Raw genomic sequence first — 24,194 nt, forward strand, 5'->3', positions numbered from 1 at the left:
CCTGCAGCAATGCTGGTAATTCACTGAGCAACCAGTCTGAAATCTCACCACAGAATCACAGAAAATGACTTGCGGTATAGAAAATTTCCTGATTTTAAAAAAATATATAAATCAGAAGCAACGCTGAAAGCAAAAGCCTTCATTTCAAGCAGACAGATGATTGTGACAAAAATGCAGTTTCTTTCTGTGCTATTTCTTTTAACTTATTACACAGAAACATAAATGATGCAAGGCATTTTTTGTTCATCAAAAAGGAGTCCATTCACGACAGAGTGTTTGACTGCGAAGGTTCAACATGTGTTTCTACAACCAGCACAATGCCTGAAAGGGGTCAATTAACAAGACAGGTCTATTTACATGAGTTAGAAATATTTTTGCCTTTGTCAAAAATAATTAGAAGATGCAGTGGTCGACTTTCTTTCCATTCTCTGTTGCTGAAGAAAGTCGTGTCACCTTGATATAGACTCCTCTCGTCTGTGACCCTTTCTTTCGGGTACATTCCCTAATTTATCATGTGTTATTCACTTCTCTTGAGTACTATGATATGCCTTACATTAAAGGCCGTATTTAAATGCAAAATCTTGATCTGAACTGGAACATTTCAAAACCAAACTTTATTTTTTCTACTTATTGATCAAGGTGTTCTATAATTTTAACACTCGTCAGAAATATTGATAAATATGACAGGAAAAAATAAAAACAACCATCTCTTTCAGAAATTTTTCTGCCCCATTCATCAGATGAGGCCTCAAATTTGTCCCACTAGTTATAAGGATGAGAATAGACTCATGAGAGAGAATGCATCTAGGATGTTCTGGTCTTGCAAACTCTTTCTGTGAAATGAATCTATTAATATTTCTAATATTTAGGTCACTTGATTATCGAACATGGTTGAGCCCAATACAATGCCTAAGTGCTTGTGGAAATAAATAACTCAACACCTGTTGTTTAATGTAATGCACTTGCCCAACCAACAGCAAGTAAACATGACAGCTTCACAAAATGTTTGCTAGCAGTGTTTGAAAAAAATAAATTTGAAATGCCTCACTTTGTTCACTGAGAGAACAAAAGACAGCACCAGCCTATCTTTATCGAGTTAGGCTGCTTTCCCGAGGAACTTGAAAAAAGATTTTTGTTATTTTAACTTTCCTAGACATGAGCACTGCACTTTATAAATGATTGGCAGACACCAGTGGTGGGTTTCATTTCAAATAATAGGGACAAATAGTTCTTTGAAGAGAACATAACAAATGAGAAGGTCTGAAATGTTCAGCAAAGCATTAAGTTGAGATTTCAGGGACAGACCCTCTCCTACAACTTTTGAAGACTGTTCTATGAACTTACTGTGTGTTCCCAGTAAATTTTTTAATTCTCATGGTCCAAGGCCAGACAGTTTACCAGATTATCAAAGACTACAACATTTAATTTCATAAAACATTTGTTTCTTTGGATCTCTGAATTTTGTGAGCTTACCACGGAAGCTAACTGTTCTGGAAATACCACAAACAAGTTCTAAACTATTCCTTAACCACTAGTTTGATTAATATTTTGTGTCACAGTAAAACAGAAAGTTGCAAGTGGCAGTAATAACTGAATAATACTCGTGGTCAGAAAATACCAGCTTTGCACATTGTTATATGAAGGAGTGATCATGCCCAAAAACAATCAAAATTGCTATGTATTTTTTTCCTCACGAAATGTTTTAATTTAGGAGCTTGTTCACCTAAGACAATTTACCATTGATAAAAAATACAGTGCTTATGAATAGCTCATTTAGATTATGAACATGTGGTTAAGGTGCCCAAATATTTAGAGAAAGACCCAGGCAGAAGAGAAAATACCCACAAAGTCTCAATGCTCCACTTCTACACTCAGGGTTAATTTATTCATGTTGTGCATCTAGAAGGGAGTTTTAAGTTCATAGTCAGAAAAGAATGGGCAGTGAGCATCCAATCTGAGTTAAGAGTGCTAACAGCTTGGATTCATATAATTACACTGCTTATAAACTCAATGGTTACATAGGGAAGATGAAAAAACAGCAGAAAGGAAAAAGCTGTCTATATCTACTACGGCATTATGAAGGTGACACTGGTTGTGTGCAGACTACCACAATGGCAGCACTGGTTGGTTGGAAATTCAACGAAAACAGTTCTTCCTGCATCACTCAAATTCCTCTTTAATTTTACACACTACCTCCTCATTTGTTAACTCTGAAGGGATCCTCTCTCTGCAAGGTCTCAAACACACAACAATTTTTAATGCATTTTATACTAGAATTGTTAGATTTTCATGGATTAAACTCCAAACTTTGGCTTCACTTGCACAAAGCTGGTGTTATTTCAAAGTGAGGAGGTTGACACCTTGTTTTTCTTTAAATACAGATACCCAGTGAGAAATGGAGCAAGTGTCAAGGCTTATTTCTGTCATTGAAAAATTGTTTTGATTCTTCCATGGGACATGAATGTCATTGGCAAGGTCAGAATTAATTGGTCAATCCTAATTGCCTTTGAATTAAGTGGCTAATTTAGCATCCAAAGAGTAGTTAAAAGTCACCTACATTACTGTAGTCACATAGAGGCCAGATCAGGTAAGGATGGCAGACTTCCTTCCTCAAAAGACATATACGAAACAGATAGACATTTGCAACAATTCATAATAGTTATCATAGTCACCATTACTGAGACTAGACTTTAATTCTAGATTTATTAATTAAATGTTAATATTAAGTTTAAATTCTAACAACTGCCACTATGTGGCATAGTGGTATTATCTCTACCTTTCAGCCAGAAGATTCAGGTTCAAGTCCCACTTGTCCCAGACGTGGGTCACAGTACGTCCAAACAGGTGGATTAAAATAAATATGAAATCCTTCTCACTTAGTAAACATGCTAATTTCATTCAAAGACGTGAATGTTAGGTGGTTTGGCCATGCTAAATTGCCCATTGTGTCCAGGGATGTGTAGGCTAAGTAGATTAACAATGAGAAATGTATAGGGTGGGGGCTGGATCTTGATGGGATACTGTTCAGAGGGACGATATGGACTTGATGGGCTGAAAGGCCTGCTACCACACTCTAGGGATCCTATGCTTCTATAATTTGGGCAAATTAGCTACATCTGATTAGCCAAAATGGCTGTCATATTGGTTACCTAACATGCAACAGAACAGGTGAACAGTTTGTACTAATGGTAAGAAACAAGAATTATTCTTTCTCACAAAGAACTCTTCTTCATTTTAAACCAAGTTACAATTTAAATTCCGTAAATGGAAATATAACATTGCATCTATTCAGACCCTCAAAGTCCAGATTCTTTCTCCTAGCACCATCTCACCTTTCCTCTTCAGCATCATTATAAATAGCCTGAAGGAACTTCAGGCTGGTTGAAGCATTTTTGTTACTGTTTTGTTCTTGCCCACTGACATTAAACACAACAATAATTCTGAATTCAATTCCTGTTTTGGTGGAAAAAATATTTAAGTTTAGCATTATTTATTATGGAAAAGAACTATTTCAAATAAGCATCTGAAAGATAAAGGAGAAAAGAAAATAAAGGAGGCTTTTGCATGCCCAATGAATATTCACATTTTTCTCATCTTTTTCTTTGGTCGCTGGTTGAAAACAGGAGAAGAGGCTATCAGGCTGTCAGGTGAGTGGGATATATAGCTGCCATCAGATCCAGCAGTGTTAGGGGTTTGCGGGATACCAGAGTCACTCATGGCAGACATTGGCTCTTCGAAAACATCATTGCCCAAAACACCATGAGGTCCATTGCCTTCTTCATTCTCCTGAGGCTCCATTTTAACTTGAGTAAGGTTCCACAACGGAGAGCTGCTTACCTCAGGGCCTGAAAGAAACAAAACAGCAAAACATAATCATGAAACAAAATGATTTTTATAACATAAGCCATGAGACAACGTGACCAAAGATGGTAAGGCTGACATTTATTACCAATCCCTAGTTTCTCAGAGATGGCACTGGTGACGCTTCAGCTTCTTGCATTCTATTTTCCAATTTATATAATCAATTAAATTGTCGATGAGGCAACGGCCTAGTGGTACTATCACTAGAGTGTTAATCCAGAGACCCAGGTAATGTTTTAGGGACACAGGTTCAAATTCCACCACAGCAGATCATGGAATTTGAATTCAATAAATTTCTGGAATTAAGAATCTAAACTATGACCATGAATCCATTGTCGATTGTCGGAAAAACCCATCTGGTTCGCTAATTGCCATCCTTACCTGGTCTAGCCTGCTTGTGACTCCAGACCCACAGCAATGTGGTTGACTCTGAGTAATTAGGAATGGCCAATAAATGCTGGCCTAACCAATGACGCCCTCATCCAGTGAATGAATTAAAGAAAATCTATTGGTCAAGCTTATGACATCATCGAGCTGTACTCACAATTTCAGTAGATTTTGTATTCTAAGTCTGAGATATTTCTAATCATCCATGTCTCACTGTATTTTTCTGTTCAATGTACATTGTATGTCCGTTCTTCATTATTAACACCCACAACATTTATCTCAAAGTTTTCACTTGTTTCTACATTACAGAAGTGATATACAAATGCAAGGGTAATGGTATTCTTGGTCCACATTAAATTACAGGAGCTATATACAAATGTAAGGGAAATAATGTTCTTGGTCCACATTAAATTGTATCTACCATCTGTCCACCTACTCTGCTAACCTGTCAGTCTCCCTAACCCTTAACTGTCTAACTAGCCCTTATTATTATTTTCCAAACCTCCTATTATAATATTGTCAGAAAGTGTTGAGATTGTGAGTAAGTGCAAGTCCAAATCTCTGAAGAAGTTTTTCGCTCAGTCCTATCCTCCTGAGCTGCAGACTGAATGCAAAATTAAACTACTGAAGGTCTGAAAATAACAAAATGAGCCTGAAATGACCATTGAGCGACAGATCTGTTCTCGATGAATTCGGAGACTTTAGCCCAAAACACACTGCCTCTGTTAGATCCTAGCTATCTGTACATTTTATGATTTCATTTAAAGAAAAGAAGTGACTTAGGATGAAGAGTTGAATTGTTCATTTCTATTTGAAAGTCTGTCTGCATCATGCACATGACAAGGGAAGGACTGTGGATATGCCCAAACTGATATTGATGAACAGTTGCTGGTGGAGAGTACCTCAGACACAGGCTCCAGTTGGTCCTGCCCTGCCTGTCACGAGATGACCAGCTTCTGGATAGTGATCCGAGGTAACTTGAAGTTATCATGCTATTTTACACTTGTCTAAACTGAGAGTTTATTATTATTTCTAAACTTTAATGTCTAATTGAAACCTTCAAAATTCCAGATGGTGAAAAGCCATAATATAGAACCCAATGGCAACTCCCACTGGTCAGCCCAGAAGATGAAATAGAGTGCATTTGATCATTAGTTGAGTCTGCTCAAAGAGTATGTTCAATAAAACAGCACCTCCGAAACGTTCAAAGATTCTAAAATAAATTAGACAAAACTGTCTCTTACGATATCATCAATAAAGACAAGGGTAGGTGAGAGCAGGCATTTTCTTACTGTTCTTTCAAGAAGGATGGTAGTGAGTCTTCTGTACGTTTGTAAATCTTCAAGCTCCAGTACACATTCTGGTTTAAATTCAATGTGCAGCAATGTACTACCATCGCTACTATGATTGTCGTGGCTTGCTAAATCAAAGCCTTACTAAAATCAGTGAAAGCAGTACAAGGGGTGGGTTACTGAATCTTGCCAGGTGCTATGATCTCTTATGTAAGCAGCGTTATACATATTCTCTCACATGTGAAACTCAGCCAAATTACTCCACAGGACATTGATACGCCCTGACAACAAAATGACTATTTTAAGGGGTAGTTGGAACTGCAGATGCTGGTGAATCCGAGACAACAAGGTGCAGGGCTGGATGAACACAGCAGGCCAAGCAGCATCATAGGAGCAGAGAGGCTGACGTTTCGGGCCTAGACCCTTCATCAGAAAAGGGGGAGGGGAAGGGGGTTCTGAAATAAATAGGGAGAGAGTGGGAGGCGGATAGATGGATAGAGGAGAGGATAGGTGGAGAGGGAACAAACAGGTCGAAGAGGTGGGGATGGGGCCAGTAAAGGTGAGTGTAGGTGGGGAGTTAGGGAGGGGATTGGTCAGTCCAGGGAGGACGGACAGGTCAAGGGGGTGGGATGAGGTTAGTCGGTAGGAGATGGAGGTGCGACTTGAGGTGGGAGGAGGGGATAGGTGGGAAGAAGAACAGGTTAGGGAGGCAGGGACGAGCTGGACTGGTTTTGGGATGCGGTAGGGGGAGGGGAGATTTTGAAACTTGTGAAATCCACATTGATACCATTGGGCTGCAGGGTTCCCAAGCAGAATATGACTATTTTAAGGGCCTGTGTTATCAGCAACATTTTAAAATCTTATTAAGTTTGCTAAATACCACAACAAGCACTAAGCTTCTGCTCGCTTCAGACAGAAATGAAAATAACCCACGAGACACAGCTTGAAGCAATGATTTTATGGCAGTAATCTCCAAAGTCACTATCATTGTCTCCTGCCATTTACATTTAGATATTCAGCGTAAATGTTGCCTCCATTTCCCACCCTGCAGTTAGCTAGGGAATATAGAATAAAATCCATTAAATAGAATCCGTGCTGTACGACTCTATGACTCTGTGTAATGCTGTAGTATTGAGATTTTCCATGGTGGGCAATAATACCTACCTGGCTCACTGTAGTACTTTTTAATTAAAAAGACTGTGGGTTCAAATACTATTCCTGTACTGAGTGTACAACTCAGGTTGATACATCAGTGTTACAACATCAAAGTTTTCATATTTGAGATTAAACAGTAAATACAGTCAGTCTATTCAATGATTATAAAAAGATTGCATAGTATTTTTAAGAAGACACATTTTGTTTTCCTGGTGCATTGACTAAAATTCATCCCCAAACAGATGTAACAAAACAACTGGTTAGTAACTGGTCTTGGGACCCTGTTACATTCACGCAGACTGCCTTATCTAGTTTATCTACAAATCACATCAAAGCAATGCATCATGCTTTAGAATGTCCTCCTGATGAGAAATGCATGATATAAAGGAAGCTTTACCCTTTTTATGTGGCTTGTTAGATCAGACAGCAGTGCAGAACAGTGTTCTCTCCAAACCTTGAGGGTGAGAAACTGGTGTCACTAGGCACTGGCCGGAGGAAGACCTCAAGCTTAATAACACAAGACAGAGAGAGCAGCAGTAGGTTTGCAAGATAAATCCACTTGTGGAATGGCAAGCTCTTTACCAACTGCCACTGTGGCTAAGTAGTTAATCTATATTGGGGATTAAATGTTTTCATACATCTTTTTTGGCGATAACAGTGATTTCCCTGTGGTGATGGGCAAATTATTCACTATTCTTCTGCTTTTTTAAATTTAGATTAAGCATAATATCCATAAGGTCAACTACAAAAACAGCCCCATAGCTGCCAGACACCAGAGTGTCCACAATGCACAGTTTTTTAATGTATATATCAGGGTAGCTCATTGAGGGACTAAGGTGGAATTTGAAATAAGCTGTTACCTGATGTCTGAGGGGATGCATCAACCTCCAGGGCAGCAGCAAAACGTTCATGAGCCTGTGCCAGGACCCCAAGTTGGAGGGCCTGTTCGCCTGCAGACAGATCAGACTCATTCTCTTCATTGACTGGGAAAGCAATGTCACTTATAGGCTCATCCTTTATTTTCAATGGTTTAGTGTCCTCAGTTGAGATCTTCTCAGGACTAACCAGTTTCTCATACTCTTCAGCCAGTTGCTTGCTCACCTGTGTACAAGATATAAAAAGTGCATGTGGAAACAAGACAGATGGTCAGTTGCTAAGCATTGTGTAATTTTCAGAGAGATGTACTGATACCTTGGAGGGCAATATTACTGCAGAAGATTTGTACTTTGTTAATGAGTCCATAACAATGCTAGAAATAGATCAGTTAGTCAACAGGTGACAACAGGTTGGTTCCCCTTGTAGAAGAGTCTGGGACCAGAGAACATAATGTCAAAGTAAGAGTTGCCAATTTAAGACAGAGGAGGAGAAATTTCTTCTGTCAGACAGTAGCAAATCTATAGAATTCTTTACTGAAGAGGGGAGTAGAGGCTGGGTTGTCTAGTACATTCAAGGCTGGGATAGGCAGAGACAACAAGGTGCAGGGCTGGATGAACACAGCAGGCCAAGCAGCGTCATAGGAGCAGAAAGGCTGACGTTTCAGGCCTCGACCCTTCATCAGAAAAGAGATAGGCAGAATTTGCATCAGAGAAGTAAGGGTTATGGGGATAAGACAGGAAAGAGGACTTGACAATTACGGTATCAGCCATGATCACATTGAATGGCAGAGTGGATTTGATGGGACTTCAGGACATTTGGCAGAAAGCTTCTTAACGCTTATTTGGTTATGCAAGGGAAGAATAGCTAATTTTGATGTCCGTGCACATTCAGGCCCTGGGAACTTGGCTGATTTCTTTTCCCTCTCCAGCTCAGACAGTTGAAGCAACTACAACAGCTCAATGCTACTCCCGGCAAACCAGTTAACACAGTTCAACCACGCAAGGGGGCTTTGGATCTTCTTGGTCTGCATGGTTCAGTACTATACAACAATAATCTCACAGAAACGCTAACTTATATAGCACCGTTAAATAGTAAAACATTCTAAGGTGGTTTGCAGGTGCATTATCTAGCAAAAATCAACAGCAAGCCACAAAAGTACATATTGAAACGGCAAAGTAGTTTAGGGGACCCAGAGGGCAGAATGCAGAAGCCTCAGTCTTTGCAATTCTCCGGGTCTTAGGCTTTTCTGCTTTTTAGAAGACTGTGCGGGCTGCAGGGTGAATAAGCGAACTGACCATGACATCATGGAACAAGAATCCATTCAAGTGGGGGAAGCAAAAAGGAAAGTAGTTGGAATAAGGAAAGGTATAGTGAAGGAGACTGACATTGTTCTGTACAACCAAGAACATGAGGCCAGGAGACTACATTGCCTACCTGGTGCCAAGGTTCAGGACATCTGCTTGGGAATGGACAGGAAATTGAAGTGTGGGTAGGTGATCCCATTATCATGGTCCATGTAGGTACCAACAATATAGGCAGGATAGGAAGTTTTGCTTTGACACCAAATTGAAAAGCAGAATCTGAAGAGCAATAATCTTTGAATTACTACCTGAGTCAATCAATTGGCAGAGGGCATGTGCATTAATGAAATCAAATAGCTCAAAGGCTTGTATGTAGACGTGGGTTCCAGTTCATTAGGTACTAGCACCATTTCTGGGGAAAGTAGGGGCTGTTCTTTTGGGATGGTCTGCACCTGAACCACGCTTGGACCGATCTTTTAGCACACGGTACCAATAGGGAAGCAGGGATGTGTTTAAATGAAGCAATTAGTGGGAGGGATCAGGCTTGGGTAAATGTAGTATATTGAGTGGTAGAATAAAAACAGGTGAACAATATAGTAATATGGGAAATGAAGGCCAGAGAACAACAGCAAGGAACAGAGAAAATTAGCAGAACCCAAGACTAAATATTACAAAGATAACAAAAAGACAAAACTAAAGGCTCCGGATTGACCATGGTATTCATGACAAAGTAAATATATTGATAACACACAGCGAGGTAAATAAAAATGATCTGATAGCCATTACGGAGAAATGGCTGCATAATGACAAGGACTGGATCCTGAATATTGAGGAATACATCAAAAAAAGAATAGGAAGCTAGGTAAAGGTGGAGGAGTAGCACTGTTAATCAAGGACGTCATTGGTACAACAATTGGAGATAACCTCGGCTCAGGAGATCAGGAAGTAGAAGAAACGGTTTGGTGGAGATGAGGAATAATAGGGGAAGGGAAAGTCACTGGTGGAAATGGTCTACAAGACCCTGAACACTAACTACAAAATGTAGGAGCAAGCATATATAAAGAAATATTGGGTGCTTGTTATATATTGATGGGAATAATCACGGGTGTCTTTAATCAACAAGTAAACTGGAAAAATCAGACTGGCAATTGTAAGCTGGAAGAAAAGTTTAGTGAATGCATTTGAGATAATTTCTTAGTGTAGCACATACTGATACCAATCAGACAGTAGACTACACTAAACTTGGTATTGTAATGTGACCAGCTTAATGAATGACCTCAGTATAGAGGCAACCTAGCAGCGACCACAAGACGACCGAAGTTTACATTTCCTTCAAAAGGGAGTGGTGTGGGTCAAATTTAACCTTATTTTAAATTTATATACGGGCAACTGGATGGGCATAAAAACACAGCTAGCTGTAGTGAACTGGATACTAGGCTGTGAATAGATCAATAAAGAAGCAGTACAGACATATAAAAAGGATATTTCAGAAAACTCAGAATAAGTATAAACTTATGACAAAGGAAAAAAGTCCAATGCTAACAATTACTTAAAGATGAGTGGCTGGACAGGAAAATGGATAGAATTCCAAAGCTGAATGACGATTGCCACAGTGGCATTATCGAGTCCCACTGGCAGGTTCTGAAATATTTGAATGCGTTCACGATGTTGTTTACCAACCTGGAGAGTGTAGCTATGATAGTCCTTAATACGATGTTGCCAGAACCTCTGCAAGGAGAGCACGCTGCCAATTCCCATCTCGTGGAAGACCTGCTCCATCACATCCTGGAATGGAGTCTGCCCGACCCGTGCTTCTCGATCCGTGGCAAAACGCAGAAGCCTTGCAAATTTGAAGTAGTAATCATTGGCAATGTCTGTCAGTGTTTCCAGAACACCCTCGTAGGCAGATTCAAAGCCCGCGTGAGCCAGGATGGTGGCAACTGACTGGTAAAGCAGCTGCCGACAAGACGTCCAACTGAGTTCTGTCACAGGTTCACCTTTTCCTCTAGGGCCACAAACCATAAACATTACAGCTAATTCATTTTGGGAAGTGGAGTTGTTAGTGGTGATACCATGCTAAAAACAGGGCCACAAAATCTTTCTTTTACAGTTACTTTCTGAGTTGTAGAAAACCATGGCCTTGTTGAAGAGAAAAGAACGATACTATTTTCCCCAGCAAGGTGTTGTGTCTGAATCAATTGAGATTTGCAAACTCAATTCAACATTTTTAGATAATGCATGGACTTAGGGTGGGTTAATGGGAATTTGAATGCACGTCAGGCATTGAACCAATTGGCAGAAGATGTGAGATGCTGAATGGCTTACAACTTTCCCAGCAATTCTTCAAAACATGGCATTGATAAACCCACATAGAAGGAGTTTTCTATTTAGCCCAATAGGGAAACACATCTTTATTGTCAAAAGGACCACTTGCTTGGGACGCTTAGTGCTTTCAGATTACTAGCTGGGGGGTTGAAAAAATAAAATCATGAAGTTTATGAGCAACGCACATTGGTAAACTTCGTTCTTGTCCAGTAAGCACCGTGCTATCAGTTATGAATCGGATTTGTGGGCTTATCTTTAAGTGCGAAGATTCCTGGTGCTCTGTAAGCATACCTCTTTCCAGGTGCATTAGTGCACAACACAGATAACCAATCATTCATAACATGATTGAGAGGCAGCCAATACTAATAGGTCTGGAATGGAGATGAGATATTTCCAATTTTTAAGTACGTTATTTTCAAGTAACCTTTCCCTGAGAGACCACCTATCTCTTTCATGCCCTTTCATTTGAAGTTGTTAATCTACACCATCAATTTTCAACATCACCTTACACAAAAATCTTCAGGGATGTGGGAGAAGGACAAGGATTGGGGATAACTATCAAAAAGCAAACATGGGAACAATCAACTTTCTGTGCCATCGGATTCTATTCGGTACTGTCCACTTGCCTGGATGGGTGGAACTCTAACAATAAAAGAAGATCGACACAATCCACAACAAAACATGCCACTTGATTGGTACCCCATTCACCACCTTCAAAATCTACTCCCTCCATCTCTGATGCATGATAGCACCAGTTTGTACCATCAACAGGAAACACTGTGGCAACTAATCAAGGCTCATGGACTGGTTACGCCAAAGTGTCTGTTTCCGTGCTGTATGACTGTGTAACTGCTTCCAAACTCATGACCACTACCACTTAGAAGAATAAAGGCAGCAAATGCAAGGAAAGACCTTTAACACCACCATCTCTAAGTTCCACTACAAATTATATGCCATTCTCATTGGATATGTAACATCATTTCTTCATTGTTACTGGGCCAAAAACCTGGAACTCCGTTACTAAAAGCACTTTAGGTCTACAGGTAGTTCTGCTATAACACGTGTTTTGTTATCGCAAATTGTAACACGATTGATGAATATTGGACGCTGTTTGGAAAACGCAAACTTTCTGCTATACAGGTACAGCGATTTTGCCACAATGTGACTTTCTATAACGTGATTTTCTATCGCGAGGTCACACAACAACGCAACTATCGCGTTATAGGAGAACTATCTGTACCTCCATCAGCTGGTTTGCAGCAATTCTCAGTCACCTTCTTAATGACAGTTAGAGATGAGCAACTAGTCTTTCTATTAATGCTCACATTAGACAATAAGCCACAGGAACAGAAGTAGGCAATTCAGCTCACCAAACCCTCTCTGCCATTCAATGAGATCATAACTGATTTGATGATCCTCAACTCCACTTTCCTACCTTTTCCTCTAAACCTTGACTCGCTTACTGATAGATAGCTTTTTCAATCTAAGACTTGAATATACTTAATGACTCAGCCTCAATAGCCTCAATTCTGTACCATCCCTATGGTACAGAATTCCACAGATTGACAATCCTCAGAAGAAACTCCTCCTCATCTCTGTCATAAAGATGTGACCCCTTATTCTGAGATTATGCCCTCTGCTCCTAGACTTTCCAAAAGGGGACACAACCTTTCTGCATCTCCCTTGTCAAGTCCAGTCCCCCAAGAGTCTTGAAAGTTTCAATAAGGTTGCCTCTCATTTTTCTAAATTGCAACAGATACAGCCCCAAGCCACTTAACCTCACCTCAATTGACAGTCCCTCCATAACTGATATCAGCCTAGTGGACTGCCTATAATGCCAGGATATCTTTCCTTAGATAAGGGTACCAAAAGAGTATTCCAGCTGCGGTCTGACAAGTGTCATGTATAGTTTAGCAAAACCTCCATATTTTTATTAGCTATTTGTGTAGAAAGAAACGTTAACAGTCAATTTGCCTTCCTATTACCCCTGAACTTGGATGCTAGCTTTTTGTCATTCATGAACGAGGACACCCAAATCCCCCTTGTTCTGTATATTTCTGCAGTCTTTCACCATTTAAATAATATTGAGCTCCTCTATTCTTCCTGTCAACGTACATAATCTCACATTTCCTCACATTACACTCCAGCTGTCAAGTTTTTGCCCACTCACTAACCTGTCTACATCCCTCTGCAGACTCTCCGTGTCTTCCTCACTCCTTGCCTTCCCACCTATTTATGTGGCATCCACAAACTTGGCTACAGTACATTCACTCTCCTCATTCAAATCATTAATATATACTGTAATTAATTGTGGCCCCAGCACTGATTCCATAAAAGAGTTAAAAAGAAACGAAAGAGGAACCTGATTGTGCAATTAGCTTATGGTACAAACTGCCCTACGGAGAAAGTTAATGCACAACCCCACTGTGATTGAAAAACTGCAAGAATGGAAACAAAGTAACAGGTGACATCTAAACCCTTCTGCCTGCCCTTTCATAATCATGTGATTATCTAAAAGTCCCGTAAATGCCCCTATTGTATCTGCCTCGACCACCACCCTGGCAGCACGTTCCAGACTCCTACCACTCTGTTTAAAAAACTTGCCCCTCATATCTCCTTTGAATTTTCCCTCTCACCTCAAATGCCTGCCCTCTAGTATTAGGCATTTCAAACGCTGGGAAAAGATTCTGACTGTCAACCCATCTATGCATCTCAAAATTTTATAGACTTCTATCAATTCTCCCCTCAGCCTGCGCCCTCCAGAGAAAACAACCTGAATTTTTCTAGCCTCTCCTTAAAGCTCATACCCTCTAATCCAAGCAGCATCCTGGTAAACCTCTTCTGCACGCTCTCCAAAACATCCACATCCTTCCTGTAATGTGGTGACCAGAATTGAAAGCAATACCCTAACTGTGGCCTAACTAAAGTTATATAAAGATGTAACATGGCATCCTAACTCTTACACTCAATATCGTGAGATCGTGAGATAAATCTTGAATTCAACAAACTAAGCATAGAGAGTTGGACACTTGTATTAAGAAGAGCAAATCAGACCTAAAAGTCCACATAAAAATGATTTGGAAACCTACTAAATTCCACAACAATCACAGAACACAAGCCATTCAACCCAATTTGTTTGCATTAGCTCTTTTGAAAGAGCTACCCAATTAGTTGTAGACCCCTGCTCTTTCCTTATAGTGACAACACTTTTCCCCCTTTAGCAGATACATACAGACACACTCATTTTCTCTTCACATACATGTTCAAGTGCAACAAGCCCCATGAATTTCTACACAAGCATGATCTGTGGCCAAGCCCGCAGTTTGCAGATGCAGTCAAAGTGCTGTGTCAAGTAGATCTTAACGATAGCAGAAGATTTGTTGCAACAAATCACTTGACCTAACCGTAGCAGGATCGATAGAGCAAATTTATAGCCAGTGTAAAAGAAAAATCGATTGTGATAATATAGAAGGATACTGCTCTCCTTTAAGTGCCTTGTCAAGATCTAACTCACTGCTTTTTTCCCAATTATCATTATTATGCCTTGAAGAACATTCTATTACAACACCTTCATAGATCATTCCTACTCCATGACACAATCTCAACAACAGCTTAGTGGCAGCACATTTGCCTTTGAGTCAAAGGTTGTGGATTCAAGATTGACTCCAAAAAATACAGCACTTAATCTAGAGTAAGAACTGGAGGAATGCTGCACTGTCGGAAGTGTCAACCTATTCGTGAAATTAATCTAAGGTCCCTTCTTCCCTCGCAGGTATCATGACACTATTTCAAAGAAATTCCTGGACTAATATCTATCTTTCAAACACCAATGAATAGGAACCAGATGACGATCTGCTAGTTGTGGTACTTTGTTTCTACATTACGATAGTGACTACACTTCATAACTGGATGTAAAATGCTTTGGGACATTATGAGCATATCAGAGGTGCTGTGCAAATTCAGGTTTTTCTTTCTTTCCTTGGAATCTTTGCACTTGTGAGCTCACCTGTAGAAGTCACTCTCTGGGTCACTGTGCCTCAACTGGAAAGGCAGCTTTGGGCTTTTGCTATCCAGAGGCAGTAGCTCATCCGGGATGGGCGGTGAGTCGGGTGCAGGTGGCAGGGTCTCAGCTTCTTCTGCCTTCATGCCCTCCACCTGTGGCTGGCCCTGTGCCTGTGCTGCAGCGATGAGACTCCGCAGCCGTCGGTTATACTGTAGAAGCTGAATGGTGTGGACAGTTAGGCCACAGGGCTCGGATGGCACGTCTAACATGGTTGTAGGTCGGGGACGATCAGCCGAGGGCTGGTGCAATGGAGGGTCTTGAATTTCCACCGTCCGGAACTCCCGCTGTAGCAGGTCAAAAGAACTCCGACTGGGCTGAGCAGAGGATACGGGAATCTCACCCCAGTACTTCATCATTTTCACTTTGTCTCCACTTCTGATCAAATGGAAATTTGTACGGGGAAAGCCCAGGAGATTTGTGAATTTAAATAATGCAGTCAAAACTGCAGTGTGTTGGGTTAACTACAGATTTGTTTTGGACATGTGCCCGTTACGATTTCTGGGTTCAGTGAAAATCAATTAAATGAAAATTCTTTTTCCTAGAAGCATAAAAAGCAGGAGTAAAGGCTCATCCTTTTGTATTGTCAGCTGCCTCAGGCTCCTTCAAACTGACTGTAGCATCTCTAGTGAAATCTGTCAAGATGTAAAACAGACATGGTTATTTTAAGACTCTCACATTGTCAGAGGATTGGTTTAGTAAATACAATTGCAGAGCCTGAAAACAAAAACATGGAAATGCACTTCTTGCTTTGTGTCTCATTTGATGAAGCCTCAGAGAACCCCTGCAAATAACGATACCCACTTAAGAAACCCTGCAAATACTGACAACATTTCTGGGGACCCTCTGAAAATGTGCCCAGGAACACCACTGCCTGCAATTCTGGCAATAGTAATGATGACTTGTGCTCCAGAAATTGCCATGCCCCAAGCCCAATTGCTCAGTACAGCTACAACACTGGTATCTTAGATAAGGGCTATCTAGCTTCTGATCTCATCATAGCCTCCATCAGTTCATCAGTAGGTCAGAATGGGGGATTTTTGCTGAGGATTGCACATTGCTTGTGGCTCCACAGATACTGAATCAGTCCATGTTCAATTGCAGCAAAACCTAGGCAGTATCCAGGACTGGGTTGTAAGTAGCAGCGACCATTTGGACCACACAAGTACCAGGAAATAACAATCTTCAACAACAGAGAATCTAACCATCACCCCTTGACATTCAGTGGCCTTGTTATCATGGAATGTCCCACTTTCAACATCCTGGAGGTTACTATTGGCCAGAAACTGAACTGAACTAGCTGCATAAGTACTGTAGCTACAAGAGAAGTTCAGAGGCTAGGAATTCTGTAGTGAATAACTCACCTGTTTCTCCAAAGCCTGTCCACCATCTAAAAAGCACAGGTTAGGAATGTGATAGAATACTCCCCACTTGTCTTGCTAAGTGCAGCTCCAACAACAGCTTGCTTGACTGCCACCGTACCTACAACTTTCAACACTTCCATCATTGATATACAGTGGCAGCAGTGAGTACTATCAACAAGATGCACTGCAGAAATTCACCAAGACTCCTTAGACACCACCTTCCAAACCTACAACTACTACCATATAGGAGGACAAGGGATGCAAATAATTGGGAACACCACGATTTCCAAGTTCCTCAACAAGCCATTCACCATCTTGGTTTGGATATGTATAACAGATCCTTCAGTGCCACTGGGTCAAAATCCTGGAACTCCCCCCCTAACAGTGGTGTATGTCTACCTGCATAACATAGATTGCAGTGATTCAGGAATACAACTCACCACCACCTTCTCTAGGGATGAACAATAAACACTGGACCACACCCTCAGTACAAATTAAAAAAAAAATCATGATTCTATGATACTCCCTGCAAATATCAACAAACAGCCAAGAGCCACTATAAAATCCAACACACACCCAAGATCCTCTATTAACCTGAAAGTACTTCTAGGGACCACCTATAAAGATCAATCGAGACCCTATGAAAATATTGCCACACTCCAGGGGACACATTGCAAATATTCCCATGTTTTTCCATTTTCCCATCCCAGCTTCAGAAAACAAAAATCTTGGTGCCAAAATAAATGCCAACACAAAAATCTGGATTTATAATAAACAGGAAAACAAGGCAAAATACAGATCTCGTAAGAGATTGTGCCCAAATTACACAATATGTGTGGTCTCAGATAGATGGAAAGCTAATGAACTCACCAACAATCCATGTTTATCCTGATAGGCTCCCATAATGTCTGAAGACCCCGACATGAAAGCTACATTTTTGAACGAAAGTCAGGGATCAATTTTCCAGCCAGCAGGTACTGCTGATCTCATCTTAACATAATGAAGATATAGCTTTCCTTTCAATAATGTATAGAATTGTGATAAACTCTGAAAAGAAATCAATTTCCATTCATATTTGTGTGGAATATTGCAGTTTCAATCATCAATGGCATCATCAAGGGAGCTGGTTAGTGAGAATGGCTGAGACTGACAGAAGTGAGGGGCTAAATTAGCCTTAATGACACATTATTGAAGTATGAGGTTAATGGCAGTGTCTATTCTGATCGCCTTCCTGCTTTCAGAGTCAGTCATTTCTCTAAGCTTGCTTTGTTGACAATTTGGGCGAGGAATTGAACTTATTGGAGTCCCGTTTTTGTGGTTGTGTGTCCCAAAAGCTGCAAAACAGCATTAGTTGCATTCACATGCACCTGCAGAGCAAATCGCCCCAGACACCATGTTGGAATAGGTGTCAGTGATTACGTTTTTGATGTAGACAGCAGAGAAGATCAATCAATGGGCAATGCCAATTTGATCCCAGCTGTGTAGTCAACAGATGTGGCAATGCCCACTCTTAACCTCTCACATTCAACAACAAAAGAAATAAGAACAAGCATAAGCAGTAGGCAATTCAGCCCCTTGAGCTTGGTCCACCATTTAATATGATCATGGCTTGTCTCATCTCTGCATCAGCTCCAGTCTCCTTCCCGTTCTCCATAACCCTTCAACCCATTACTAATTAAAAATCAGTCCAACTTATCCTTAAACTTACTCAATTTCCAGCATCCACCACACTCTGGGGGTAGTAAACTTCACTGATTCACCCTAGTTCTCAAGAAGGGTCACTGGGCCCTTCTTTTCATAGTTGCGGAGTTTCTCCAGCAATTTCTGTTTTGTTCCCCAGATTCACGATCATTTAAGAGAAGTAATTTCTCCTCATCTGTTTTAAATCTGGCACTCCTTCTTCTGAAGCTTTGACCTCTTGTTCTAGATTGCTTCACATGTGGAAACATCCTTTCTACATCGACATCTTCCTCTACCCCCATGCACATTGTTTTACGGATCATGAATGATTTAAAAGATAGTAACTGACTGTTCCTCTTCTGGCTGTTAGTACAATTCTACAAGTGCTTGGTGCTTTCTATAGTTGTTTCAAGGGTTTTCAAATGTTTACAGCGAGTGATACGACAAGTTCTGTTGGACTTTCTGATGACTGCAAGGTTTCTGTAATTATTTTTTTAAAAATTCACTCATGGGACGTGGACATTGCTGGCTGGCCAGAATTTATTGCCTGTCCCTAGTTGCCCTTCATAGATTATTCCTACTCCATGACACAATCTCAACAACAGCTTGAGGAAGTGGTGGTGTGCTGCCTTCGTGAACCACTCAAACCACATGTCATAGGTGGACCCACAATGCCCTAAGGGAGGGAATTCCAGGATTTTGACCCAGTAACAATGAAGGGAATGATGATATATTTCCAAGTCAGGATGGTCAGTAGCTTGAAGCCCTTGTCCTTCTAAATGGAAGTGCTCAAGGGTTTGGAAAGTGCCATCTAAAGATGTTTGGTGAATTTTTGCACTGCATCATGTAGATAGTACACACTCTGCTACTGACGGTGGTGGTGGAGGGAGTGGGCGTTTGTGGATGTGGTGCTAATTCAGTGGGTTGCTTTATCTTGGATGATGTCAAGCTTCTTGAGTTTTGTTGGAGCTGCATCCATCCAGCTAAGTGGGGAGCACTCTATCACAGTCCTGACTTGTGCCTTATAGATGGTGGACAGCCTTTGGGGAGTCAGGAGGTGAACTACTTGCCACAGCAGACCTAGCCTTTTGACCTGCTCGTGTAACGACAGTACTTATATGGCAAGCCCACGTGAGTTTCCAGTCAATAGCAACTCAAGGATGTTGATAGTTGGGAAAAAGTGACGACAACACCGCCAGTTCTGTCCTCATGATGGACAGAAGGTCATTGATGAAGCAGCTCAAGATGGTTGGGCCTAAGACATTACCCTGAGGAACTCCTGCAGAGCTGTCCTATAGCTTAGATGTCTAACCTCCAACAACCACAATCATTTTGCTATGTTACAGGTATGACTCCAACCAGCGGAGAGTTTGACTCCTCTTATGCATTGATTACAGTTTTGCCAAGGCTCCTTGATGCCACATTCAGTTGAATGTGGCCTTGATGTCAAGGGCTGTCACTCTCACCTCACCTCTGGAATTCAGCTCTTTCATCCATGTTTGGACCAAAGATATAATGAGGTCAGGAGCTGAATGGCCCTGGTCGAACCCAAATTGGGCGTCACTGAGCTGGTTATTGCTAAGCAGATGTTGTTTGATAGCACTGTTGATACCTTCTATCACTTTACTGATGATTGAGAGTAGATTGATAGGGTGGTAACAGCCAAGTTGGATTTGTCCTGCATTTTGCACACAGGTCATACCTGGGCAATTTTCCACATTGTCCAGTAGATGCCACTTAGTAACTGTATTGGAACAGCTTGGCTAGAGGAGTGGCAAGTTCTGGAGCACAAGTCTTCAGTACTATTGCCTGAATTTGTCAGAACTCATATCCTTTGCAGTATCCAGTGCCTCCAACTGTTTCTTAATGCACAAGTAAACACAAAATCATTGTCATTATTATTATGGTGAGGAGGAGAGGCAATGGTGTAGTCGTAATGTCACCGGACTCATAGTACTGAACCCCAGGCTGATGTTCTGGGCACATGGGTCTCCAATTTAAGACTGAGATGAGGTGGAATTCTATTGCAGGTTTGAGTGTCTGAATGGCCCACTCATGTTCTTACTTCTCATGGTCTTATGGATTCAATCCCCACCATGGTAGATGGTGAAATTCAAATTCACTACAAATCTGGGATAGAAAGCCAGTCAAGTTGCACTGATGAGTGTCATAAAACTCCATCTGGTTTACTAGTGTCACTTATGGAAGGAAATCTACCACCATTACTTAGTCTAGCCAACATATGACTCTGAACCACAATGCAGATAGCCAATCAATGCTGGCCTAGCCAGCAACGCCCAGATTCCATGAACAAATAAGAAAAAACATCCAGATGGGAGAAGGTGGTTCTCTGGAATACACATGACTGAGACAATGAGCAGAAACCATATCACAATGTAACAGGGAGCAAGAGGAAGAGCAGAAAGGATAGAAGGGTTCTCAGCCACAGGATATAAATTGTTCATGGTGATTAGGCACAACTATGTGACTTGAACCTCAGTGAGAAACAATGTCATAGTTTCACAAGGATGTCCTTCACTGAAATCTATCAGCTGCTGCAACCATAAAAGAAACCATAGAGTAGAGAAAGTAAAACATTGCTCCTGCTGTAAAGGTAACTGAAACAATCTACTTTTGTGCATCAGTTTCCTCCAGGGATAAAGCTAAAGATACATCTAACAATCTGTAAACAATTGGGGCCTAAGGGCACTTACAGTAGTCTCAATTCAAAGACAGCCAGGCATCTTTCGTTCTTCCTTGCCAGAGACAAGTTGGCTGAAGAGAAACAAAGAAAATAGGAACAGGAGTAGGCCAATCGAACCTGCTCCATCATCCAAGATGATCAGAGATTTAAAAAAGACATTGGGGCAGATTATTTATTTGTGTGTGGAATGTACTTCCTGAGGAAGTGGTGGATGTGGGCACAGTTACAACGTTTAAAAGTCACTTGGATAAGTACATGAATAGGAAAAGTTTGGAAGGATATGGGCCAGGAGAAGGCAGGGGGAACTAGTTTATCTTGGTATTATGTTCAGCATTGACTGACTGGACCAAAGGGTCTGTTTCTGTGCTGTGTGACTCTATGACTGATCCCCTATTTCAATGTCATAGTCCTACTTCCTCTCCATACTTCTTGATGCCTTTTAAAATAGAATCTAGCATTTTCCCCAATACTGATGTAAGGCTAATTTGTCTGCAATTCTGTTTTCTCCCCCCACCCTTCTTTTTTAAATATTGAGCTTCCATTCATCACCCTCCAATCTGTAGGAATTGCTCCAGAAACCATAAAATTTGGAAGGTAACCAATGCATTCAATTTTCCAGGGCCACTTCCTTTAGTATTCTGGGATGCAGATTATTAGGCAAAGGGAAATATGTGCCTTCATTAAGATTGCAGCCTCTCTCATTGCCAGGTTTCACTGACTGTATGCACATTATTTTATCGGTTTTATAGGATAATTCGGAACTATTTCCAAAAGTCCTATATTCGAACGAAAAGAGATTTCAGTCTTTCATCGTGCAGTTACTGTGAGAGATAGACCATTGTGCAGGTCAATATCCAGTGTGCTGGCAGCAAATGTGATGTGCAAGTCTGCTGAGTCATCTGTATTTCACACCACGTAACTAGGCATGTGTTCATCTGACAACACATACACATTGAAATGTGATGAAGCAGATCATTGCTACATGGAAGCAATGGACTATCAGGAGGAGCCCTGCAGACGTCAGCAGAGTGGGCATGAGAATTATATAGTTTGCTGCATGCATAGAGTCATAGAGTTGTACAGCACAGAAACAGATCCTTTGGTCCAACTTTTCCATGCCAACCAGCTATCATAAATTAATCTAGTCCTATTTGCCAGCATTTCGCCCGTATCTCCTCTAAACCTTTCCTATTCATGTACTCATCCAGATGCCTTTTAAATGTTGTAATTGTACCAGCCTCCACCACTTCCTCTGGCAGCTCATTCCATGTACACACCACCCTCTGCGTGGAAACATTGCCCTTCAGGTCCCTTTTACATCTTTCCCCTCTCACCTTAAAACTATCCCCTCTAGTTTTGGACTCTCCTAGCATGGGGTAAAGGGCTAGAATATTTACCCTATCCATGCCCCTCATGAACTTATAAACCTCTATAAGGTCACCCCTTAGCCTCTGACAGTCCAAGGAAAATTGTCCCAGCCTATTCAGTATCTCCCTATAGCTCAAACCTTCCAACCCTGGCAATCTTGTAAATCTTTTCTGCACCCTTCCAAGTTTAACAACAGCTTTGCTATAGCAGGGAGACCAGAATTGAACATAGTACCAACAGGTACAGTACGAGCAGCCAATGAGCAGGAGGGAGAGAACAGGAATGGAGGTGGCAATTTGGAAAGCCCTTTATGTCAGGGTGTATGTGAAGGGCTCTGCTACGTGCAATATTAGTACCGTCAACCTCAGTTCTCATTCACCAACATCCTAAACCTCAACAGCCAAAAGTCATCACAAAATCAACATTAACCAAAGCAAATTATAAATCAAATCAAGCTGAATTACATTTAATGTCAATTAATCAAACTTGCACATTCGCTAAGAATCTGTCTTCTGTCTGTTTTCCCTTTATGGAAGCTGAAACATTGGTCAGCAACTGCTGCGTGCTGTTGGAGTTTATTCTACAAAACATCAAGTGGATTAGACAGCCCCTGGTGGGGCAAACCCTCCTTTCTTCAAGCTGTGTGGCTGTGCGACAGTACAGCAATCAAAAACATACACACAGGGAACAAAGTTGTAATATACTCAATGCTCTTGCAGCATTCTTAAAGAAAACTCACCATGCATAAAGATGAGTCATGATCAGCCAAGGAGTATTATATGGGACATCGGTCCACAAATATGTGAACAATATCGTACATGACTTCATGGTGGAATTGAAATAATTTAAATTCTGCAGAAAGCCCAGACCAAGTTAATGTCAGATTCCTCCATTATTACAATTGCTGATAATTTTAAAAAGATATTCAAATTTCTACTAATCAACAGGAAAAATCATACAGGATTTCACATTTGAAAACTTTTGCTGTAAGTAACAAACTAAAAGCAACATCATCTAAACATCATAGGAGTAGGCGGTGATCTAGTGGTATTATCACTAGAATATTAATCCAGAAATTTAGCTGGTGTTCTGGGAATCTAAGTTCAAATCCCACCATGGTGGATAATAATCATTAAACTCTTATTTCTAGATTACCATAAAACCAACCAGTGATAATCACATCCCATGAATGAAAAAAAACACAATTCAGTTGGTCACTTATATGTCTGAACGACAGAAAATATCCCTCAATTGATATTATAAAACCACTGGAACAACTCCTTCATCATTTTACAACACTGTGCAGTAATTATCATCCTCCAACAATAATTCATTTTCCAGGAACCAGTCTAAAGCTATTCTAGCTCCCGATGGCTTGCTTCAGTTTTGTTTATTCAGTTAGATAACTTCTTATTCCCAAATTGACTTTCATGGTTAGGATTCCCTGGAGGTTTCTCCCTCTATTCAAAGCTTGGCAAATTTTCTAACCTAGTTTAAATCCTTGTGAACTTAAGTCTCCTCGATTGAATATGAGCTCACGAACGTATTCTACAAAGTGAACAACATGACTTCCTCTCTCCCTCTCTGCCCTCTCTCTGAGATTTTTGCAAATCTACCTGTTGTAACAGTAAATTTAAGAGGGGAAAATGTTCAACAAGATGCTGAAGGTAAGTGTTTGGGTGCAGCAGGCATTAGAGAAGGCAAACTGTGTGCTGGCCTTCATAGCGAGAGGATTCGAGTACAGGAACAAGGATATTTCACTGCAATTATACAGAGCATGGTGGGGTCACACCTGGACTTATTGTGCAGTTTTGGTTTTCT

General features: G+C 40.8%; 1 protein-coding gene across 3 annotated transcripts in view; it reads right to left on the bottom strand.

Annotated features, from left to right (window-relative positions):
• Positions 1 to 3,473: 3,473 nt before the first annotated feature.
• Positions 3,474 to 24,194, bottom strand: part of supt7l (SPT7 like, STAGA complex subunit gamma) — a 37,684-nt gene continuing 16,963 nt past the window's right edge. For 2 of the 3 annotated variants that reach the window (XM_020537237.2, XM_048597272.1), the window contains 4 exons: positions 15,204 to 15,892; positions 10,553 to 10,877; positions 7,556 to 7,796; positions 3,474 to 3,845 (listed from right to left, as the gene is read on the bottom strand). In XM_020537237.2, coding sequence (XP_020392826.1) covers positions 3,580 to 3,845; positions 7,556 to 7,796; positions 10,553 to 10,877; positions 15,204 to 15,616 — 1,245 coding nt within the window. In that variant the 5' untranslated portion in view covers positions 15,617 to 15,892 and the 3' untranslated portion in view covers positions 3,474 to 3,579. Of the gene's footprint in view, positions 3,846 to 7,555; positions 7,797 to 10,552; positions 10,878 to 15,203; positions 15,893 to 17,491; positions 17,551 to 24,194 lie in introns of all 3 variants that reach the window. The other variant, XM_048597271.1, reaches the window with a different exon arrangement.

This window comes from Rhincodon typus, chromosome 5 (genome assembly GCF_021869965.1).
Source record: "Rhincodon typus isolate 14 chromosome 5, sRhiTyp1.1, whole genome shotgun sequence".
Classification (NCBI taxonomy): Eukaryota; Metazoa; Chordata; class Chondrichthyes; order Orectolobiformes; family Rhincodontidae; genus Rhincodon; species Rhincodon typus.